Here is an 18253-nt window from a genome sequence, read left to right on the forward strand (position 1 = left end):
AGTTAAAACAAATACTTTTAGTCTGACCAAAGGAGGAGTTATTTTTTGACTTGTCATATTTAAAAATATTTTTCACATAGAAGTATTTTTTAAAGTACGTAAGTTACATTCACCATCACAGATTTAGAATTTTGGACAATATATTTTATTTTTGCATAAAAGTTCTACCAAAAATATATATTTTTTCTTAACTTAAAAATACAGCTGTGGAAAGCAAAATTTGAGTTGCTATACCTCATCACGTTTTAAAAACAGCAATGAAAAGAAATCAACAGAATGGATTCAATTTATAAATATAAAAATGTTCATTTCAAAAGCTTGACTTTGCCCTTTAATAACTTAAAGGAGGGGTTATTGCTGATTTTCTTGTTAAAGATGACCAGGACCTCCTCTTCAGACTTGTGGTGTTCATTGGTCACGGCGTAATACTGGGCTACAACCTTCACAAAGAAACACAACTGTCAAATGGGGGTGTTTGTCCTGAAAGTGTATCCAAAATATCCTTTCTTTAATTCAGAAGTAGGGCAACAGTAAAAACCAACAGAAATCCAGGTGCTGGTTACACAGGTGTGTTCTCTGAAATCTGTACAGCTAGCTATACACATGTGAGCACTTTGCTATGTGTGTGTCACACATCGATAAAATGTTCGGAAACAGAAGAAACCACTGCTCTGGAATAATCAAAAGATAGCAAGATATCTAGAAGGTAATTTTCACATTTAACATAGGTATCGCTCCGGCCTAGGAAGTGTGATGGGAACCGGCCCCAGTGTCCCCCACAAGCCCAGAGGGGCTACTGGAGAAGCCTGGAAGTCATTGAGATACAGACACAAATTTATAGCATTTTCGGTTTTATAAAAACAAAACTGTACATTTAAAAATAAGAGCCGATCCCCCCAGCTTATACACCCATACGCCATACCTTTTTCCTTAACTTTTTGACTGCTATTTCATTGTCTGGGGCCTGTTTCAGAATTGCTTTAATAGTTCCCTTCCAGTTGAATTTACCTACAATAGAAAGAATAATAAGTAAAATGTCCTGTTTTGTTGTACTACCAGAAGCGTAAAGAAATGATTTCTGCAACATCTATTTGCCGGTTGGGAAGAGAACTAATACTGAATGAGCAGGCACCTGACCTGTCCCATGACAGTGGCCCGGGAGCACTCACTGCCCTTCATGGTACTTGTGCTCGGAGTGAGCAGGTCACTAAGAATCATAAATACCATCACCACTACAAATTCCTGTAAAAAGATAGCTGCATCTACTGAACCCAACCAGATCTAAGATCCACTAAGAGCCGGGGCTGTCTAGGCACAGTGAGCAAGACAAAGACGAGCAAAAGGATGTTAACCTTGACAGAGAACAGCCCCAAATAATTACTACACAGCGGGCTGAAAGACTCATTCTACAACCTCATGTGAACCTACAATTATCTCAAAACAAAACCTTTAATTTAAAAAGCCTCATACACATCAAGTTGGGGGGTGGGTTCGAAGCTAAGAGGTCTAACCCAACGTGGGCAGTTACTGAACCTCCATGAATAAAGCCTCAATTCCCATTCGAGTCCCTGGCTGTCGTTGCCTGGCAGGGCCCCTGGAGCGGCTTTGTGGAGAAAGCAGCATGTGAGAGGAGCCTTCGCGGCCAGAGATGATCCTGACAAGGACATATTCCAGCTGAAGGAGACAGCTGGCCATGGAGTTCCAAGAAAGAGACACCAGGGACAGACCCAGACGTGAGTGGGGAACAGTCAAGTCTGGCTGCAGGAAAGGAAGGAACGGTCCCAGAAAGCAGGACTGCGTTTAGTTGTAATTCCAAAGACAATACATGTTTCTAGTCTTGGCTGCTTCCCCTTTTATCCTTAAAGCTAGACAGACACTGTAAGAGTGACCACACAGTTCTCATTCATTACTGAGGAGTCAGTCGCACCCTAGAGAACTTATTTTACTTTCCATTCTCCCACAGGCCTCTGGTTCACCCCAGCCTAACGAGGGCAGCGCTTGCCGGGTGGCGGCAGTGATACCTTTGGCAGGAACTTCATGGTTTTCCAGTTCTCCACCCTCTGATTGTCCTGAGAACTTGATCTTTTTCTTCTTAGAATCTGCTTCAACTAAATAATTAGAAAGATTAAAAACACAACAACAGATACTGCATTTATGACAAAAGCTACCAGTTCATGAGTCTTCCAGGGCCTGGCCCCTGACACCCATCACCTTGCTCAGTCCCCAAGCAACCCAGCACCGTGGGGTTTCTCCTCCCGGTCAGAGAGGAGACGGGAGAGCTTTCTGCCTCACCCGGTTCAAAATGCAAGGTCTACCAGACTTTCTACATCCCAAATTCAGTATTCACATTTTTTTAACAAACCCCAGAGCATAAGCTAGCCACACACCTTCCGAAAGCTTCCGCTTTCTTTCTCCTGGACCGGTTGTGGTCTCTTCCTGGTCCGTGTCTCCCTGGCGGGCTCCATCTCCGTCCCCTCTGTGGCCCACCGTAAGCTGGCCTTGTTTTCTTTTCTTCTGGCTCTTCTTCCCTGCGGAGCCGGTGGGCTTGGGGGCGTCCTCCCCTCCAGCCTCCTGTCCTGTTTTGCGCTTTTTAGGCTTCTGACTCTTTGAGTTCTCTTGGTGGTTTTCTAACTTTAGTTCTTTCTTCTCTTTTTTTCTATTCTTCTGCCGCTCTTCCTTCCTTTCTTTCTTATTCTTCTTCACCTCTGCTTGTCCTTCCGTGGTGTCATTTGCTTTGGAAGGTGGTACCTTGGTGGAGGTTTCCGCAGGGGGTCTCGCCATGTGGTTGAGTGGCCGCTGACCTTGCCCGTTACTGACTGGTTCCTTATTATTAAGCAAAACCAAGAAACACTGAAGTCCCCATTCCAGACTCACTTATTCACATCACTGCGTGTATCTACCGGAACAGTGTTCTGGAGAACGTCTTAATTACTTACCATTTTAGCTGTGACGGCTCCCAATTGTTAAAATGGAGCAGTAAATACACAAAATGGTAAGAACTCCCCAGCCCACACCCCTCTGCATTTAACAGACACTTGTTTCACCGGAAAAGTGAGGAATCCTTAAAGCACTTAAGCCAGACCAGTAATTTTGGCTCGTTAGTCACCTTTCCTTTCAGTGAAAGGTGAGCACTTAGGTGTGGTAGAAACCACTAGATTTATGCATCCGCAGACCTGGGTTTAAGTTCCAGCTCCTTAATTACCAGCCAGGTGACTCAGGGCAAGTTATTTATCTGCTCCAAACCTAGTTCCTCATCTGTAAAATGAGAAGCAGTAATACTTACCTTATACAGTTATGTACGAACAAAATGAGAACACAAGTGTCATGAGCTCAGCGCAGGGGGTGCTCCATAAACCAGCCGATGGCCGGCCGGGAAGGGGTCTGTAAACTACCAAGTACTAGACAGAGGCATGATCTCATCGCCACTCAGATCAGACAGGTGCCGTTGGAGGAACGGGGATACCTGGATAGCCAGTAAGGAATCCCAGAAAACTAAAGAACTACATACACTGGGTAAGATAAACCTCCTCTTTACTGCACTACCTTATGCAAATCAGCACAGGGGTCCTATTTTTAAAAGTGACTTCAGCATAGCTGTACCCCGACTCTAAACGTGCTGGAATCTCTACGCCAGGTCCAGCTTGAGAGATGGCGCACAGCACAGCTTCTACCCCACTGTTCTCTGCGCTCTGACACGTCGGAGAGGAAGCGCAAGGGTCGGCAGCAGCTCCGGGGACCTGGCACAAGTTCCATCTCTAAGTTACCAGCCAGTCGACTTCCTATGTCACCTCCTCCAGTCTTCCCCTTTGGGAGACTAGGTCTCAAGAGGGGAGCTACTGCCCCCCCGAATCAAGAAGGACTGGCTTTAACTCAAGTATAAGAACGGACCAAATCAAGAAGGACTGACTTTATCTCAAGTACAAGAACGGACCAAATCATGAAGGAATGGCTGTAACTCAAGTACAAGGAAGCTACGAAGGTCATGCCTCACTCGATCTCAATGCTCAACCTCTGCCTAAAAGAAGAGCATTTAGGGAACGAATGTTAAACTAAATCGTAGTTTTCTCAGTAGCAGGTCAGAGAAATCAAGCAGTCCCAGCACATCGGGGTAGGGAGGCAGAGAATGAATTCAGAAACGGACTCAGGAGGCAGAAGGGGCAGCGAAACTTCACATCTACCCTACGATTCTGCTCATATTTAGTCAGGTATTGTTAGAACCACCAGGGCCACCAACCTTAGCCTGCCTCCCACCCGATTCAGAACAAGTGTCTAGCTGGTGCCTTGCCTCTACATCCAAACCAACAGAGGGGAAGGAGGTGGGGCACTGGGAGACACACATCCACCCCACCCAGCAGCCCATCAATGATGAGGGGACAAACCCACTCTTGTCTTCTACTTCACTGCAGGCTCTCCTCTAGTGTGGTCTCCTCAGCGGTGCCTCCACTGGCTCTCTCCTAACAGAGCACCTTTACTCTCTGCCCCTCCCACTGCCTTCTTTCTCTTCCTAGTGCTGACGGCGACCTGATATTACGGCATACACCAGTATGCGTAGCTGTCTGTCTCCCCACCTAGAATATATAGCTCTGTGAGGGCAGGTCTTGGTATCCACATGACCAGGTGGGATTGTGCTGGGTACAGAAAGCATCACAGCAGAGGACTAATGCCCGGAACAGAGTAAAGGGAGGGCTACAACTGGGGGCATGAACGAACAGGGCCCAGGACCTCTTGCTTTGCACCACAGACTCTGGGCCGTGCTGTGAAGTGCGTGGGACAAAGGCAAAGCAGTAACAAGCTGTATTTTCTAGAGCTCAGAGTTTACACGAGCTATTTACCGATTATTTTAATTCTTAATACGTTCATAGTTTCAAAAGGGAAATCGGAAAGAACTTTTTTTTAACTCTGCAGTTGACCCATTTCAAATCTTTAATTCTTAAAGTAATGGAACTAGCCTTTAAAAAATAGGTGCCACATAAATGCCAATTCAGTGGTTGGTTCTATGATTTCAAAGGCCCAACTTGTATACTCTGAGATAAATGCTAGGTATACTGCCAACATAAAGTTTCATCTTCATCTCAATTTGCTGCCCAAATTATTCTAAGTAAAGCAAATCAACTCTTTACAATGTGACCAGAATAAAAGACCAGCCAGACCCAGTGGTTTTGTTTTTATACTAAGTCTCCAAATGGGAAGAGCCGTGCAACTGAATTAACAGGAAAAATTAAATTAACAATGTAACCAACAAAGTGGCTACAGGATATCAAACCAACACTCTCTGCATGTGTATTCCACATCTGGGGTCTCTCACATCAACCCATTTTGACTAATACCGTGTTTTCCCGAAAATAAGACCTAGCAGAACAATCAGCTCTAATGTGTCTTTTGGAGCAAAAATTAATATAAGACCTTGTCTTATTTTACTATAATATAAGACTGGGTCTTAAGATACGATATGCTATGGTATAATAATACCGGGTCTTTTATTAATTTTTGCTCCAAAAGATGTATTAGAGCTGATTGTCCAGCTAGGTCTTATTTTCGGGGAAACAAGGCAGGCAGTTGACTGAATCACTCCAGTGGAAGGAAGGAGTCAGCGCTTCCCGAGTGCCCACTAAATGCTGGGCATAAGGTGGGATGCTTTTATAGCCTCAGCCACTTCAGTACATGTCAAGGGCCTTCGTGGCCCCTCCCACCTTCCTTAAAAGAACACCTAGTCACTCTCTGTGTCCTCACCCTGTTTATTTTCCATCGCGACACTATCACTACCTGAGATATTTTATATTTTTTGCTCACGGCCCAGCACAGAAGAGGGACTCAGTGGATATTGAATAAATGAATGAATATGATGATCCACTTTTTAAAGAAAAGGAAACTGAGGCTCAAAGAGGTTAAATAACATGCCCAAGATCAAACATTTGGCAGAGAGCACAGCAGGGATTCAATCCAGGTCTGTCAGGCACCCAAAACGCCTGTTCTTTCCAATACATCCCGCAGCCTGATTTCTAAGCAAATCATTCCGTGTTACTTGGTATCATTATCAAACATGGGGATTAAGTACCTGTCTTGGCACAATAAGGAACTCTTCTCTGCAGTGCATTCAGTTTATTCCTTCCCATAAATGAAGGCCAAAGAGGCTCTCTGAAAAAGAAGGCTGACTTGACCTCCAAAAATAAGACATTCCTATTGCATTATTACGAATTCATTTTTGCCACACTGCAAATCTAAAATGAGATCTGACTTACACTGCTGGAAGCTTCAGAAAAGATATTCCACACCTGCTCCAGAATAGATTCATTATGAACTTTTAAACTGTTCTTCATCCAATTCTGTAAGGAACAAAAGGGAAAAAAACCACTTATCCCATTTGACAGGTACACACAAGCTGTCACTGATGGGCCCATATTCCCTCAGGAAGTCATATCAAATACATACCTGAAATTTCGCCTTTTTCCTGGGAATGTTGTCAAAACCACTAATTTGCTCTAAAAGATCCCTCACTTTGGGGCTGACATTGGGTCTTTTTATTAATTCATTAACTTTCTGCAAAAAGGGAAGACAAACAATAAACTGACACGTGTGTTTCATGTAACCATGGATACAGGGTTCACATTTCAAGTCCAGATTTTGCATTAATGTCCATGCTTACAAATTCCACATAGTACTGGAAGGCCCAGCCAGAGCTATTAGGCAAGAAAAAAAAAAATAACAGGCATCCAAATCGGAAAGAAGTAAAATTATCTCCATCACAGCCAACATAGTCGTGTATGTAGAAAACTCTCAAGATTCCACAAAAAGAACCTTTAGAACCAATAAACAAATTCAGCAGAGTTGCAGAATAAACTACTGACACTCAAAAATCAAGCTTCATTTCTACAAACTAACAATCTGAAAAGGAAATTAAGAAAACAATTCCATTTACAATAGAATCAAAAAGAATATAAACTACTTAGGCATAAACTTAACAAAGGAGTTCATGACTTATCTACTTAAAACCACACAACATTGCTGAAAGAAATTAAAGACACAAACAAATGGAAATGTTCATGGATTGGAAGACTTATTATTAAGGTGTCATACCACACAAGTTATCTACAGCTATAGGGATATACAATCTTTATCAACATCCAGCTGACTTTTCTTGTTTTGCAGAAACAGAAAACTCTATCCTAATATCCACATGGACTATCAAAGGACACCAAACCGCCAAAACAACCTTGAGAAAGAAGAACAAGCTTGAAAAAGAAGAACAAAGGTCTCACACACTGATTTCAAAGCTTACTATGAAGCTAGAGTAATCAAAACAGTATGGAACCAGCATAAAGACAGACCAATGGTATAGAGAGCTCAGAAATACACTTTCACACATATGGTCAAATGATTTTTTGACAAAGACGTCAGTATCATTCAATTGGGAAAGGGCAATTTTTTCAACCAATGGTGCTTGTACTTAATTGGAGACTTTAAAATGGTAAACTTTATATCATGTATAATTTACCACAATTTTTAAAAACTGCAAAAAAATATGAGCAAACCAAAAGTGATCAAAAGAATCAGACAAAAATGGATACTATAAGGACTAGGAAATGAATTGAAGCCCAAGACAAAAAAGCATTAAGATCTAATAAATAAATCGGAAATAGCAAGAACAGAACAGATAAAAATTAGTGTCCTAGAGAAAATGTTTATAGCAATCACAGTGAAGGCAGAGGAAAAACGTAATTATTAAAGTCAGGGAAATGTACACAAAAAAGCTGGTCACTGGTGAGCCCTTTTCTGTAAAGGGCCCAATGGTAGAGATTTTAGGCTATGCAGACCATCCAGTCCTAACCATTCAATGCCACGCTTGTAGCACTAATGCAGCCACACACAAGACGTAAACATGGGCATGACTGTGTTCCAATAAAGCTTTATTTACAAAGAGATGGTGGACTCCTGGGCCATAGTTGGCTGATCCCTGCTTTAGATTTCATTCATGATATGATGACAAGGGAGATGGAGCTCACGCACACGGGTTCCTCAAGCTCAGGGGACTAGGAAGGTTGTTTCTTGGGGGAATTACAGATACAGTGCCCCAAAGTGTGGCTTGATGGTCGCCAGCCTAAATATCTTTGTTAAGGGCTGTCACTAGCTTCTGTCTGCACTGGGCAAACTCTGTCAGGCCTTTGTGAACAGAAGACTCCCTCTGAGCAGTTTGTACCTCAGTAAGCTCGCCAATATTGGAAAATTCACATTTAAGCTCTATCACTAGAGGAAGTAACTATTATTTATTTGGTTTTTAGGAAAATGTAGAATTTCCATATAGATGACATTTGTCTTTACATTTTCCTACCTTCCTTTCTGAATCCTTCCTCCTGCTATTCTGTAAATGGTGAGCTGAAAATCACACCTCTCAGTGAATTAGGGATTTCGTTGCTTTGCCATTTTTATTGTGCATGTTTTCATTTTATTTAAGTAAAAATTCCTCATATTCATGATTTATTTTGCCTGATTCTGATGACCAACACATATGACAGGTTAACATGGTTTGAGTTATAAAAGCTGTATTATTTCTAGAAACAAATACAGACTAGAAAGCTTCAGAGCCAAGAGAAACCTAGTGAAAATTCTAAAATAGTTTTGCAAGAAATCTGCAAAGCATATGGGTTAAATAGAAAATGCACTGCAGTTATAATTACAGAGAAATAACTCTTTTTCAAGGTTTAGTTGCTCAGCTTCAGTCTATCGTAAGACATTATGTGTGTGCCTGGATGATGCACTTATTCTTAGTTCCTCAGGCTTCCAGAAGAAGTGGAAGATGTCTGATGAAGCTACTAGGGGAGTCAGACCTTACCTGGATCCATGCCTGCTGTTTCATATCGCCTTTGTGGGCTTTGCCTGCATAACCTTTGCCCCCATACTTCTGCTCTTCACTTATGCATTTCACATGGTTTTTATAGTCGTCACCCCTGTAAAGTGATAAAAAGTTCCCCCATTAGACTGAGTCTCAGATTGGAGGCTGTCTAATGTTAGCACGCAGCGCCTACCTTCTGCGGTCCACACTGCTTTATTTTACATCTGTCCACTGCACGAGCACCCCACCCCCGTCCACTGCACGAGCACCACACCTATTTCACTTACCATGCTTATAGCCTCCTGGTCATAACACTTTCCTTCTTCCAAACTGTTCAGTATAAAACCCACTACGAAACTTTCCACCCATTTTTATGTACAATGCCTTAAACCAAATCGATAGGCAGCATTTTTGTTTAGTCCTGTGTGTACAATGACTAAAAAAAAACCCTCTGCAATATGGTGGCTGCATCTTAAGTCATAAAATGTGTATGATTTCCTGGCAATGTAGTAGGCAATCGATAATTCTTTGTAGAATAAGTTAAAAGCTGGTGTAAAATGGTGGTACCAGAACTGATATGTTATATACCTCAATAAATAATGAAAAATGTAATTAAAATATCATGGGATGTAATGTACAATATGGTGACAGTGGTTAATGACACTGGATTGCATAAATGAAAGTGGTCTGGATCTTTACTATGGATCTACATGAATTATTTGGAACTTACCAGAAGTCTTTACCACAGTCAATGCACGAAAGGCATTCACAGCTTCTGCAAATAGACACATGCTTTTCCACTTGCATTTTCTTCACTGATTCACCACATGCATTACATGTGAAAAATACCATGTTTAGCTAAATGATAAAATATTCTCTATCCAAGATAGGTTTTAAGTCTTGTCCTAAAAAAAAAAAGTTAAAAATAAAGGAAAAAAGATAATTATCATTATAGTCTGAAACTTTTATTCCCAATAAATGATCACACAGCTAATTTTTCAACCATAATTTCACATGAAAATAACTACAAACAGAATCAAAGTTGATTAGCAATCCACATGTAACTAGCACTATGTAAGCAAAATTATAATTAACGATGATACTAAAGGCTGACATTTGTTGAGTGCGTGCTCACCATGTGCCAAGCCCTCTAAAAGCTTTACATACATTAATTGACTTAATCCTCACAGCAACCCTATGAGGGAAAGACTACTGGTCACAATTTATAAGATAATAGAAGCACAGAGAGGTTAAGTAACTTGTCCAAGGTCACACAGCAGCAGAACGAGGATTCACACTTGGCAGGCTGGCTCTAGAGATGAAGAGTCTGGGGGGCATTACGTGAAATAGCTTACCTTTTCTAATAACTTTCCTTTTACCCCCACTTCTCTCTCCCCCTCCCCCTTATGTACAGTACAAATTACTTCAGTAAGAATATAATGGGGGGGAGGGGAATTGAGGAGGTTTAGAAGGTGGAGAAGAAGCCTGTAAACAACTTCCATAAGCACAGAAAACATTCATACAGGCATTACTACGTTCAAATATACCCTCAGTCCTAGTGGACAGAGCATAGGTGAGGGGCCCCATTCCTGTGGCTTCTTGTCGGATCAGGAAAGAAATGGAAACACGTGCAGCTGTTCCAAGTCCTGGGTGCTGAATTAATGGAGGGCGTTCACAGACCCAGGTGGCCCCAGCACCAAGGTGACATTCCGTACGTCTGCACAGATACATAACCACCATTTAAAAATTCATGGAACTGCTACGGTGCTCAACAAAACACAAATTCACCTAAAAGTGTGACAGAGTCACACTAATTTTCCAGCTTATATAATTTTTTAATCACTAGATTCTTAGAGTATTGTTGATTTACATTAGAAATAAGTTTCCCAGCACACTCCTCAGAACTATTTAACTTTCTTCCTCATGATGAAAATGAAGGAAAGGATCAAGTAAGCTAATGCAGCTGGCTTCAGGGGAAGACTGCATCCAGAAATCCTCCAGCACAAACAAGAACCTCTGGTTCACAGAGAATGCTCATGCACGAAATCCCTCTCCTGCCCTGCTGTCCCTATGGCAAGGGTCGGGGCTGCTCCCAGCCACGCAGCCTTGAATGGAAATGTACGTCCGCCTGCAACTCCAGGGTTCACCAAGGCCTTGCTCTGCGGGGCACTGCCGAACACCAGCTTGCCTGACACCAACCGCGGGCACCCGGCCCCGGGGCCCCTCCTCAGCTCACCATCAGGCTCGGTTAGCAAGAGAAGGCATCTGGTCAGCAACAGCCTTGTAGCGAATCCAGAGGAAAGCAAACAGGACTGCTGTGTGATGGGCAGCCACGAGCACCTTCTTATAGGTTACCATAAAGATGTGTGAAACAGGCGCAAGTCCTGGGGAGCTGGACTCATGTGGACTGTGACCCCCCCCCCCCAAGCTTCTGCACTAGGCAGATGGATGCTCAATTAATGAGACGCGTTGAGGACACCCTGCCTCTCTGGGGAGAACAAAGGCTGGAACAAGGGCCAACACCACATTATCAATAAATAGCCTGTAGGGGCACTTTGGTGTAAGAAGAGCATACCATTAACTAGTCACCAAGAAATAGATGGCCATCATTCACACAAGATAGAAGCAGCTTGAGAAGCCAAATTATCTGCTGAAAAACGTCTAAGTCCTTTCATCATGAGCATCAGCAACGAAAAATAGCCTCTCAGAGTTAAGCTAGAGCTTTCTGACCTTCCTTGTCGAGGTCTATTCGGTTTCTTGATTGATTGAGGGGGAGAAGAGATGGTTTCGGAAAGCTGTGCGATCCAATTGGGAGACTAGGTCTGTCCGGGAAGGTCAGGAATTAAAGGCCTGGGAAAGACCAGTGGAAACAAAACGTATCAACCGCAAGAAGCTGGTGACGTTGACAAAAAAGAGGCTGGGACTATCTGTGCAATCATGCATCCTTCTGGGGACCAGCCACAGAGGAAACGTCCGCTCAGCAGAGGAGGAGAATTTGGACACATGTCCATTGGAAAAATACCTCTCCAACCATTTTCATTCAGTCTTTTACAGCAAATGTTCACATTTAGAAATGTGTTTCTTTTTTTGCTTTTACAGGCAGAATGAGTAGCTTCATCTCTTAGTGCCTTCCTCAGGATTTTTAGTCTTCCCTGCATTTTAACTCTTGATATGAAATGGGAACAATGTGGCTGCCTGCTTGCTAATGCGATAGATAAGGCGTGTAAGCAGCTTACATCTCCCTCATTCAGGGTCACCTTGATCAGGCCTCACACCTTACCTAGCCCTCTGGGAAACACTGTCACTTATGCAGGAAACACTTGTGTGTCTCGGTGTGGGGGAGTGGAAGGACGGGACGATACACTGCAAATAACAGCAAGCTGAAAACCATGCTAACTGCATGGCAGACAGGTACCCTGTGTCTCAGTGCAGGCTTAACGATTTCAGAAGTGTAAATGCATCAACTTACAAAAAGACACCATGTGAACACTCACTCCCTCTTATTGAAGACAGCAAGCATCATCTTTAAAACAAAAAATTAAACTTACTCAAATATCACAAGACTAAATGTGGAAGAAATTTAAATACATGTTCAAATCATGTTTTGGGTAAACTTGTAGTATTTCTCCTTTGGAAATTAGGAAAGCTGGAAACATGCTGCATGAAGACTTTTAGGAAGCCGTCCACTGGGCTCAGATGCCATACATTTCAACATTTAGCCCCAAGTGTAAAAAGATGGCATTCTTTATGGGGCCGAACCTAAACAAGAGTTCCCTTTTCGTCCCTTGGTTCCCCACTCTCTCTGCCCAAGGCCAGGCCCCAATCCAGCCACAGAGATTCTGTGTGCTCATCCTCCTAGAGATGTGGGCATGTGAAAGAGAAGGGCAAGCAGAAAGCAATGTTTGTGGACCGGCTGAGAGCACATGTGGGTTCTCGGCCCAGGGCAGTCGCTCTAACTCAGCTCGGCAGACATTACTGCATGCCAGGTATGCACTAGCGTCCGTATACGCCAGGTGCACTCCCCCAAAGCAGACCAGGTCCTCTGTGAGCTTCTGTCTATTCATCTGTTGCTCAATTTACTGAGCTCTCGCCACGTGTCAAAACCCAAGAAAACGATGACGCATATGTCCTTCTAGAACATGACCATTAGCTCTCCACACAGCGATTTCACCTGTACCATCCCAACTGCACCAACACCTCCAGAACAGGTATGATCGCACCACCTCCCTCTGTGAGAAAACTGAGGCAGCCTGACAGGCCACGCGATAAGCCCAATCTCCTGCCCTGCCTCTCCATCTTGACTGGTCACGTCCTTGGCCGTTACTCGGCATCTCGGACCTTGAGACCCTCATCCCTCAAAGGCTCTACAAATGACCTGGCCTTTTAAAGTCTGGGGGCCCTATGTCTTAATTCTAAGGCCAGTCCCCACTTAGCAAGACCAGCCGTGTCGCAGCGGAGGATGTCAGGTACTGGAAAGTGATGCTGAGTTGAGAGGCAGCAGACAGCATCAGTAAAAGGCTGGGAACTTGTGAGGAACTTGGGGCACCTCGGTCTCCTCTTATCAAGATGGTAGCCCCGTGCCCTTGAACTAGGACTGGACTCGGGGCCAGAGGATCTGAGCTGGCGCCTGCATCTGCCAATTAAAAACTAAATGACCTCAAGACATGCACCCTAACTTGAATCTGTTTATCTATAAAATGGGCCTAATATCTATCTTAGAGCACTGTGCGGAAAGTTAAATAAGATACCAGATGTGAAAGATTCAGCCTTACCCAATGCTAGAATTTCCTGTGATCTATCAATTTGCACACAATGCTGTTACACCCAGTAACCTGCTAAACCCATGCTTCTTTATATATGACCTCAATTCATCTATCTTCATAAATTCACTCCAGTCTCCTCTGGCTCCCCACCCCATGGGTGCTACTCTACCCACCCTGGTCCCTTATAACATGACCTCAGGATCAGTTCTGGGATCAGGATTTGGAATAATTTTTTAGCCTCCTCCCTCTACGTTTTTATATTGTGTATTTTCTACAAAAACTACACTCACCAATCTTAAACCATTCTCTCACACACATATATACACAGACCTAAACACCACCACAACCACCAACACCAACACGGCCCATGTGACAGGCCAGGCTGGCAACCTCAGCACAGTCACCAATCGGCAGCTGGACCTCCAGCTGCTCAGCATCCCGTCTGAACTTCAAGTTCTCCCATCTCTGAAACAAAGGATCAGGCCCACTAGACCAGCCCTGAGCCCCTTCCAGGGACAAAATTCCAAGAAACCCTGGGATTTCTTGGACAGACGAGCACGTACTGTGCACCATCCTGTCTAAACCCCGAATGTGGGGGTGCCGAGGGTCCAGATGTGCTTCCATGCAGGCGCTCTCCCCTGCTCTCTGCCAAAACCCTGGGAGGCAGGTACACTGGTCTCCGCCTAACCGGGGAGTGGTGAAGCCAGACCTCACGCCCTCCCCTCACGTGCCTCGCCAGCACTGTTGAAACAGCATGGCTTCGCTGTGCAATTCCACGTGTGGCAGTCTACCGCTCGTCAGGCTCCGTGCTAGATGCCAGGGGCCTGGGCCGCTGTGAGAGCAAGTCGCCGGCGGACCCTCGCTGCGGGAACGCGGGCCCTGCACACACACCGCCACTCGTCCCCCGACCCGGGAGCTGCAGAAAGCCCTGACATGGGCCGAGCACCTACCACGTGCCAGGCCGTCATAGGTGGTCAACACGTGCGTGTCCACGCAATCCTCACACGAGTCCCCCGAGCTGGGCTCGATGCTGTTCCCTTAGACAGACGAGAAGAGCGGGGCGGGAAGAGGTTCGGTGACGTGCAGCGGGTCGCGCATCCCGCGGGCGGCACACGTGGACCCCACGCAGTGGACCCGGCCCCAGGACCGAGTCCCGCGCCCTCGAGCACTACGCCGAGGCCTCCCCCGTGGGGACCGAGCTCGTCCCCGACACGCGGCCGGCCTGAGCCGCAGGCCCGCGGGAACCCGGCGTCCCGCTTCGCCCTCGACACCGAGGTGCCCGCTTCACAACCGGAAGTCACTGGTCATCCTAAACGCAGGACTCCTTCCACTCCCCCGGAGCACCCACAAGGTCTGAGGAGCTTTCCTCCTTCCTCCACGCGCGTGACCACAGGAGGGGCCCGCAGGGTGGAAACGCAGGCATCGGCCATCCCGCCGCCTGCCCTCCTCGTTCTCCAAGCCCCCTCCCAGGTCGGACCTCGGGGCCTCCGCTCCTCACCTCTCGGCGGGCGTCCGCTAACCGTTTCAACTGGCCGCGGGAGCACGTGGAGCCGCCGCCGCCGCCGCCAGCCCAGCGCCGCCGCCGCGCTCCCGAGCTTCCCCGCGCACAATTCGTTTCCGAGCCGCCCCGCACGCCTGCGCGCCGCGGCTGCCCGCTCGGCGGAAGTGACGGCAGCGGAAGCCGCAGGGCGGGTCCGGCCGGCCGAGGGGCCGTTGTCGCGATGGTTCCGCATCCCCCGGAGCCCGGCGAGCGGCGCGGTGGGCGTCGCGGTCGGTGAGAGGCGGAGGCGGGGCGCGGAGCGGCCTCCGCGGGTAAGGTGGCCGCCGGGTCCGGAGGCCGGCCTCGCGAGGCGTGCGGGTCCCGCGCGGCGGGGCGGCCCCGGGAGGAGGCCGGGCAGGGCACGGACGCGCCGTCGCCTCCGCAGCGCCGGGCACCGCGAGGGTCTGGCGCCAGCGGTCGGGTCGGCAGCGAGTTAACCAGCCCCGGCGCCGCGCTCTGGCCCCGGGACACCGACGATCGCTCGGCTCGGCCGCGTGTGGCCCCCGCCGGTCGCCGTCCCCTCCGCCCCCTGCGGCGCGGCCCGGCCCGGCGCCTTCCCGTGGGGTCCAGCCGGCGTCGCCGGGCGTCGCAGCCGCGGACGGGGCCCCGGGCGTTCCCGCTCCGCTGGCGACGGGGCGCGGCGGGCGCACGAGGCCGGGGCCCGGGACCGCGGGGCCGCGCCTGCGGGGCAGCAGCCGTTCGCGGGCGCCGCCGGCACGAAGTCCCGCCCCGAGCGCTTAGGGACGTTCGGTTTTGTCGCGGCTCCGCAGGGGGAGTGGCGGGGGCGCGCCCTTCTCGGGGCCACCTTCTCGGGGCCACCTTCTCGGGCCACCTTCTCGGGGCCACCTTCTCGGGCCACCTTCTCGGGGCCACCTTCTCGGGGCCACCTCGGGCCACCTTCTCGGGGCCACCTTCTCGGGGCCACCTTCTCGGGGCCACCTTCTCGGGCCACCTTCTCGGGGCCACCTTCTCGGGCCACCTTCTCGGGGCCACCTTCTCGGGGCCACCTTCTCGGGCCACCTTCTCGGGGCCACCTTCTCGGGGCCACCTTCTCGGGGCCACCTTCTCGGGGCCACCTTCTCGGGGCCACCTTCTCGGGGCCACCTTCCCGGGCCACCTTCTCGGGCCACCTTCTCGGGGCCACCTTCTCGGGGCCACCTTCTCGGGGCCACCTTCTCGGGCCACCTTCTCGGGGCCACCTTCTCGGGGCCACCTTCTCGGGGCCACCTTCTCGGGGCCACCTTCCCGGGCCACCTTCTCGGGCCACCTTCTCGGGGCCACCTTCTCGGGGCCACCTTCTCGGGGCCACCTTCTCGGGGCCACCTTCCCGGGCCACCTTCTCGGGCCGACGGGTCTGGCCCCGCACCGGCCTCCCCGGGCTCCTCTTCTTGCAGGCCGTCAGGCAGACTGCATTGGAGGCTTGGCTCCCGGGATTGGACTTGAAAACCTCTTTCGAGGCCTGATCTGCAAGCACAGTCGCGTGCCGAGGTGCGAGGGGGTTGGGGGTTCAGCGCGTGAATCTGGGGGGGCCCCTCAGCCCTAAACAAGGAGTTCAGCAGAAAGGACGACAAGGGAAGTGTTTGCTGACAAAGGTGACAGAGGGGCCAAGAGGGTGGAAAGCAGGGTGCCCGAGGCGATTTTATGTGCAGGGCACGTAGGTGAGCCGCCTCCTTGTTGGCACTGCCCTGCGTTTTCCTTTTTATGCCATTTGCTTCCCCTGAAAACTCAGGGTGCGCTCTCTCCTTTCTCTGGCAAACTTAACTTTCAGGTCTCAGCATAGATGTCTCTTCCTCAAGGAAGTTTTTCCCTAACCCTCCTCCCCCCAATTAATTTCCGCGTCCTCTATTTAACATCTGCAGCGCGTTGCTGTTTTTGTTTCTCTCGCTTCATGAAGGCCTGGATGACCATGTCTGAGTCATTCGCCGTCGTAACCCTCAGTGCCTGGCATCTAGTGGACACTCAAGTTAAGTAAGTGAGGCCCAAATTGAGATAGACTGTTGAAGGCAGGGAGCATATCTCATTCAGTGTATCGGCATTCCATCCTCACGACAATGCTTGCACATAGTAGGCCCACAATACTGCTTCCGTGAATTGGCCCATGTAGCATCAGAGTCAGGGTGGCGCTAAGACGGGAATCCAGGCTTGTTTGCTTGAAGCCAGTGCATTGGGGTTGGGAATAAGCCATTTGAAAACCATGATGGCTAAAAGGAAGGTAGCATCACTGTAAGGCAAGCTCGGTGCTCAGGTGCATGAGCTGTGGACCCTTGGAGAAGTCATCTGTCAACGGCCCCACTCAACAGACTTGCACAGATTCTTTCCTCTGGTGTTTGGCCAATTGGTAGATTGGCCGACAGGACAGAAAGGGCTTTGCTGCACTAGCCGTCTCTACAGGGTAGATAGAATTCCATTCGGGCTCTTGTTCCTCTTCGTTCACACCTGCCTAAGCTTTTCTTGTGTGTTTCTCATTCTCTGTTCCCGTATTTTCATTGTTTTTTTATGCCACTCAGTCCATCTTTCCACCATCACATTCTTGGTACAGATGTGTAGTGGGGCTGGTCTGGAGCATTCACTGTGTCTTTGCTCCCATATCTGGTACCGGGAAGGGCTGGCAGAAGGCTGAGCCCAGCTGAGCCCTCTGTCACTCTGTGTATTCTCTCCAGTAGGGTGTTTTACAGTCTGACTGCCGACGCAGGCCTTCCAGAGCCATTGTTCCAAAAGATGGAAGGTGGGAGCTTCAGCTCTTAGGGCCTGGGCTCAGAAATGAGCACAGATGCTTAGATTCAAGGGGAGGAGACATAGACCCCACCTTCCCTGGGAGGAGTGTCAAAGAAGTTGTGGCCATCTGTAATCCGCCAGGTGCTTCACTGTCCTCATCTAAAACTGAGGGTAATAGTTATACCTATCTTACAGTTACTCTGATAATTAAATAAGTTAACAGGTGTAAAGGGCTTGGAATAGTGCCTGGTGGCATATAGGAAACATTTTAGAAATATTTGTTGTTACTTTTGTTGGGTACAGGATACATTATTACTGACAGTTGTCACACATAAGACATATAAGGTACCAATTCTTTCTCTGGAGCTTTTTATAAGGGAGGTATAGGATTACCATCATGAAGCAATT

The 18253-nt window shown here is 47.8% G+C and overlaps 2 protein-coding genes across 6 annotated transcripts in view; one reads left to right on the forward strand and one right to left on the reverse strand.

Annotated features, from left to right (window-relative positions):
* On the reverse strand, window positions 1-15327 carry LYAR (Ly1 antibody reactive). 5 transcript variants are annotated; one of them, XM_081058378.1, is made up of 11 exons: window positions 15089-15327; window positions 14541-14627; window positions 11558-11677; window positions 9558-9732; window positions 8828-8942; window positions 6430-6537; window positions 6240-6323; window positions 2388-2823; window positions 2022-2108; window positions 923-1008; window positions 126-440 (listed from the first exon to the last, which is right to left on the reverse strand). In XM_081058378.1, the coding sequence occupies exons 4-11, from the start codon at window positions 9677-9679 to the stop codon at window positions 306-308; spliced, it is 1173 nt and encodes a 390-aa protein (XP_080914504.1). In that variant the 5' UTR covers window positions 9680-9732; window positions 11558-11677; window positions 14541-14627; window positions 15089-15327; the 3' UTR covers window positions 126-305. The 5 variants fall into 5 exon arrangements, with proteins under 5 accessions (XP_080914505.1, XP_080914506.1, XP_080914504.1 ...); XM_081058380.1 differs by lacking the exon at window positions 11558-11677 and having other exon boundaries at window positions 2-440; XM_081058381.1 differs by lacking the exon at window positions 14541-14627 and having other exon boundaries at window positions 15089-15254.
* ZBTB49 (zinc finger and BTB domain containing 49) overlaps window positions 15271-18253 on the forward strand; it is a 24865-nt gene continuing 21882 nt past the window's right edge. The window contains exon 1 of the mRNA XM_081058356.1: window positions 15271-15402. The gene's annotated coding sequence lies outside the window, so the exon portion shown is untranslated. The remainder of the gene's footprint in view (window positions 15403-18253) is intronic.

The sequence above is a fragment of the Rhinolophus hipposideros genome (assembly GCF_964194185.1).
Source record: "Rhinolophus hipposideros genome assembly, chromosome: 1".
NCBI classification, from domain to species: domain Eukaryota; kingdom Metazoa; phylum Chordata; class Mammalia; order Chiroptera; family Rhinolophidae; genus Rhinolophus; species Rhinolophus hipposideros.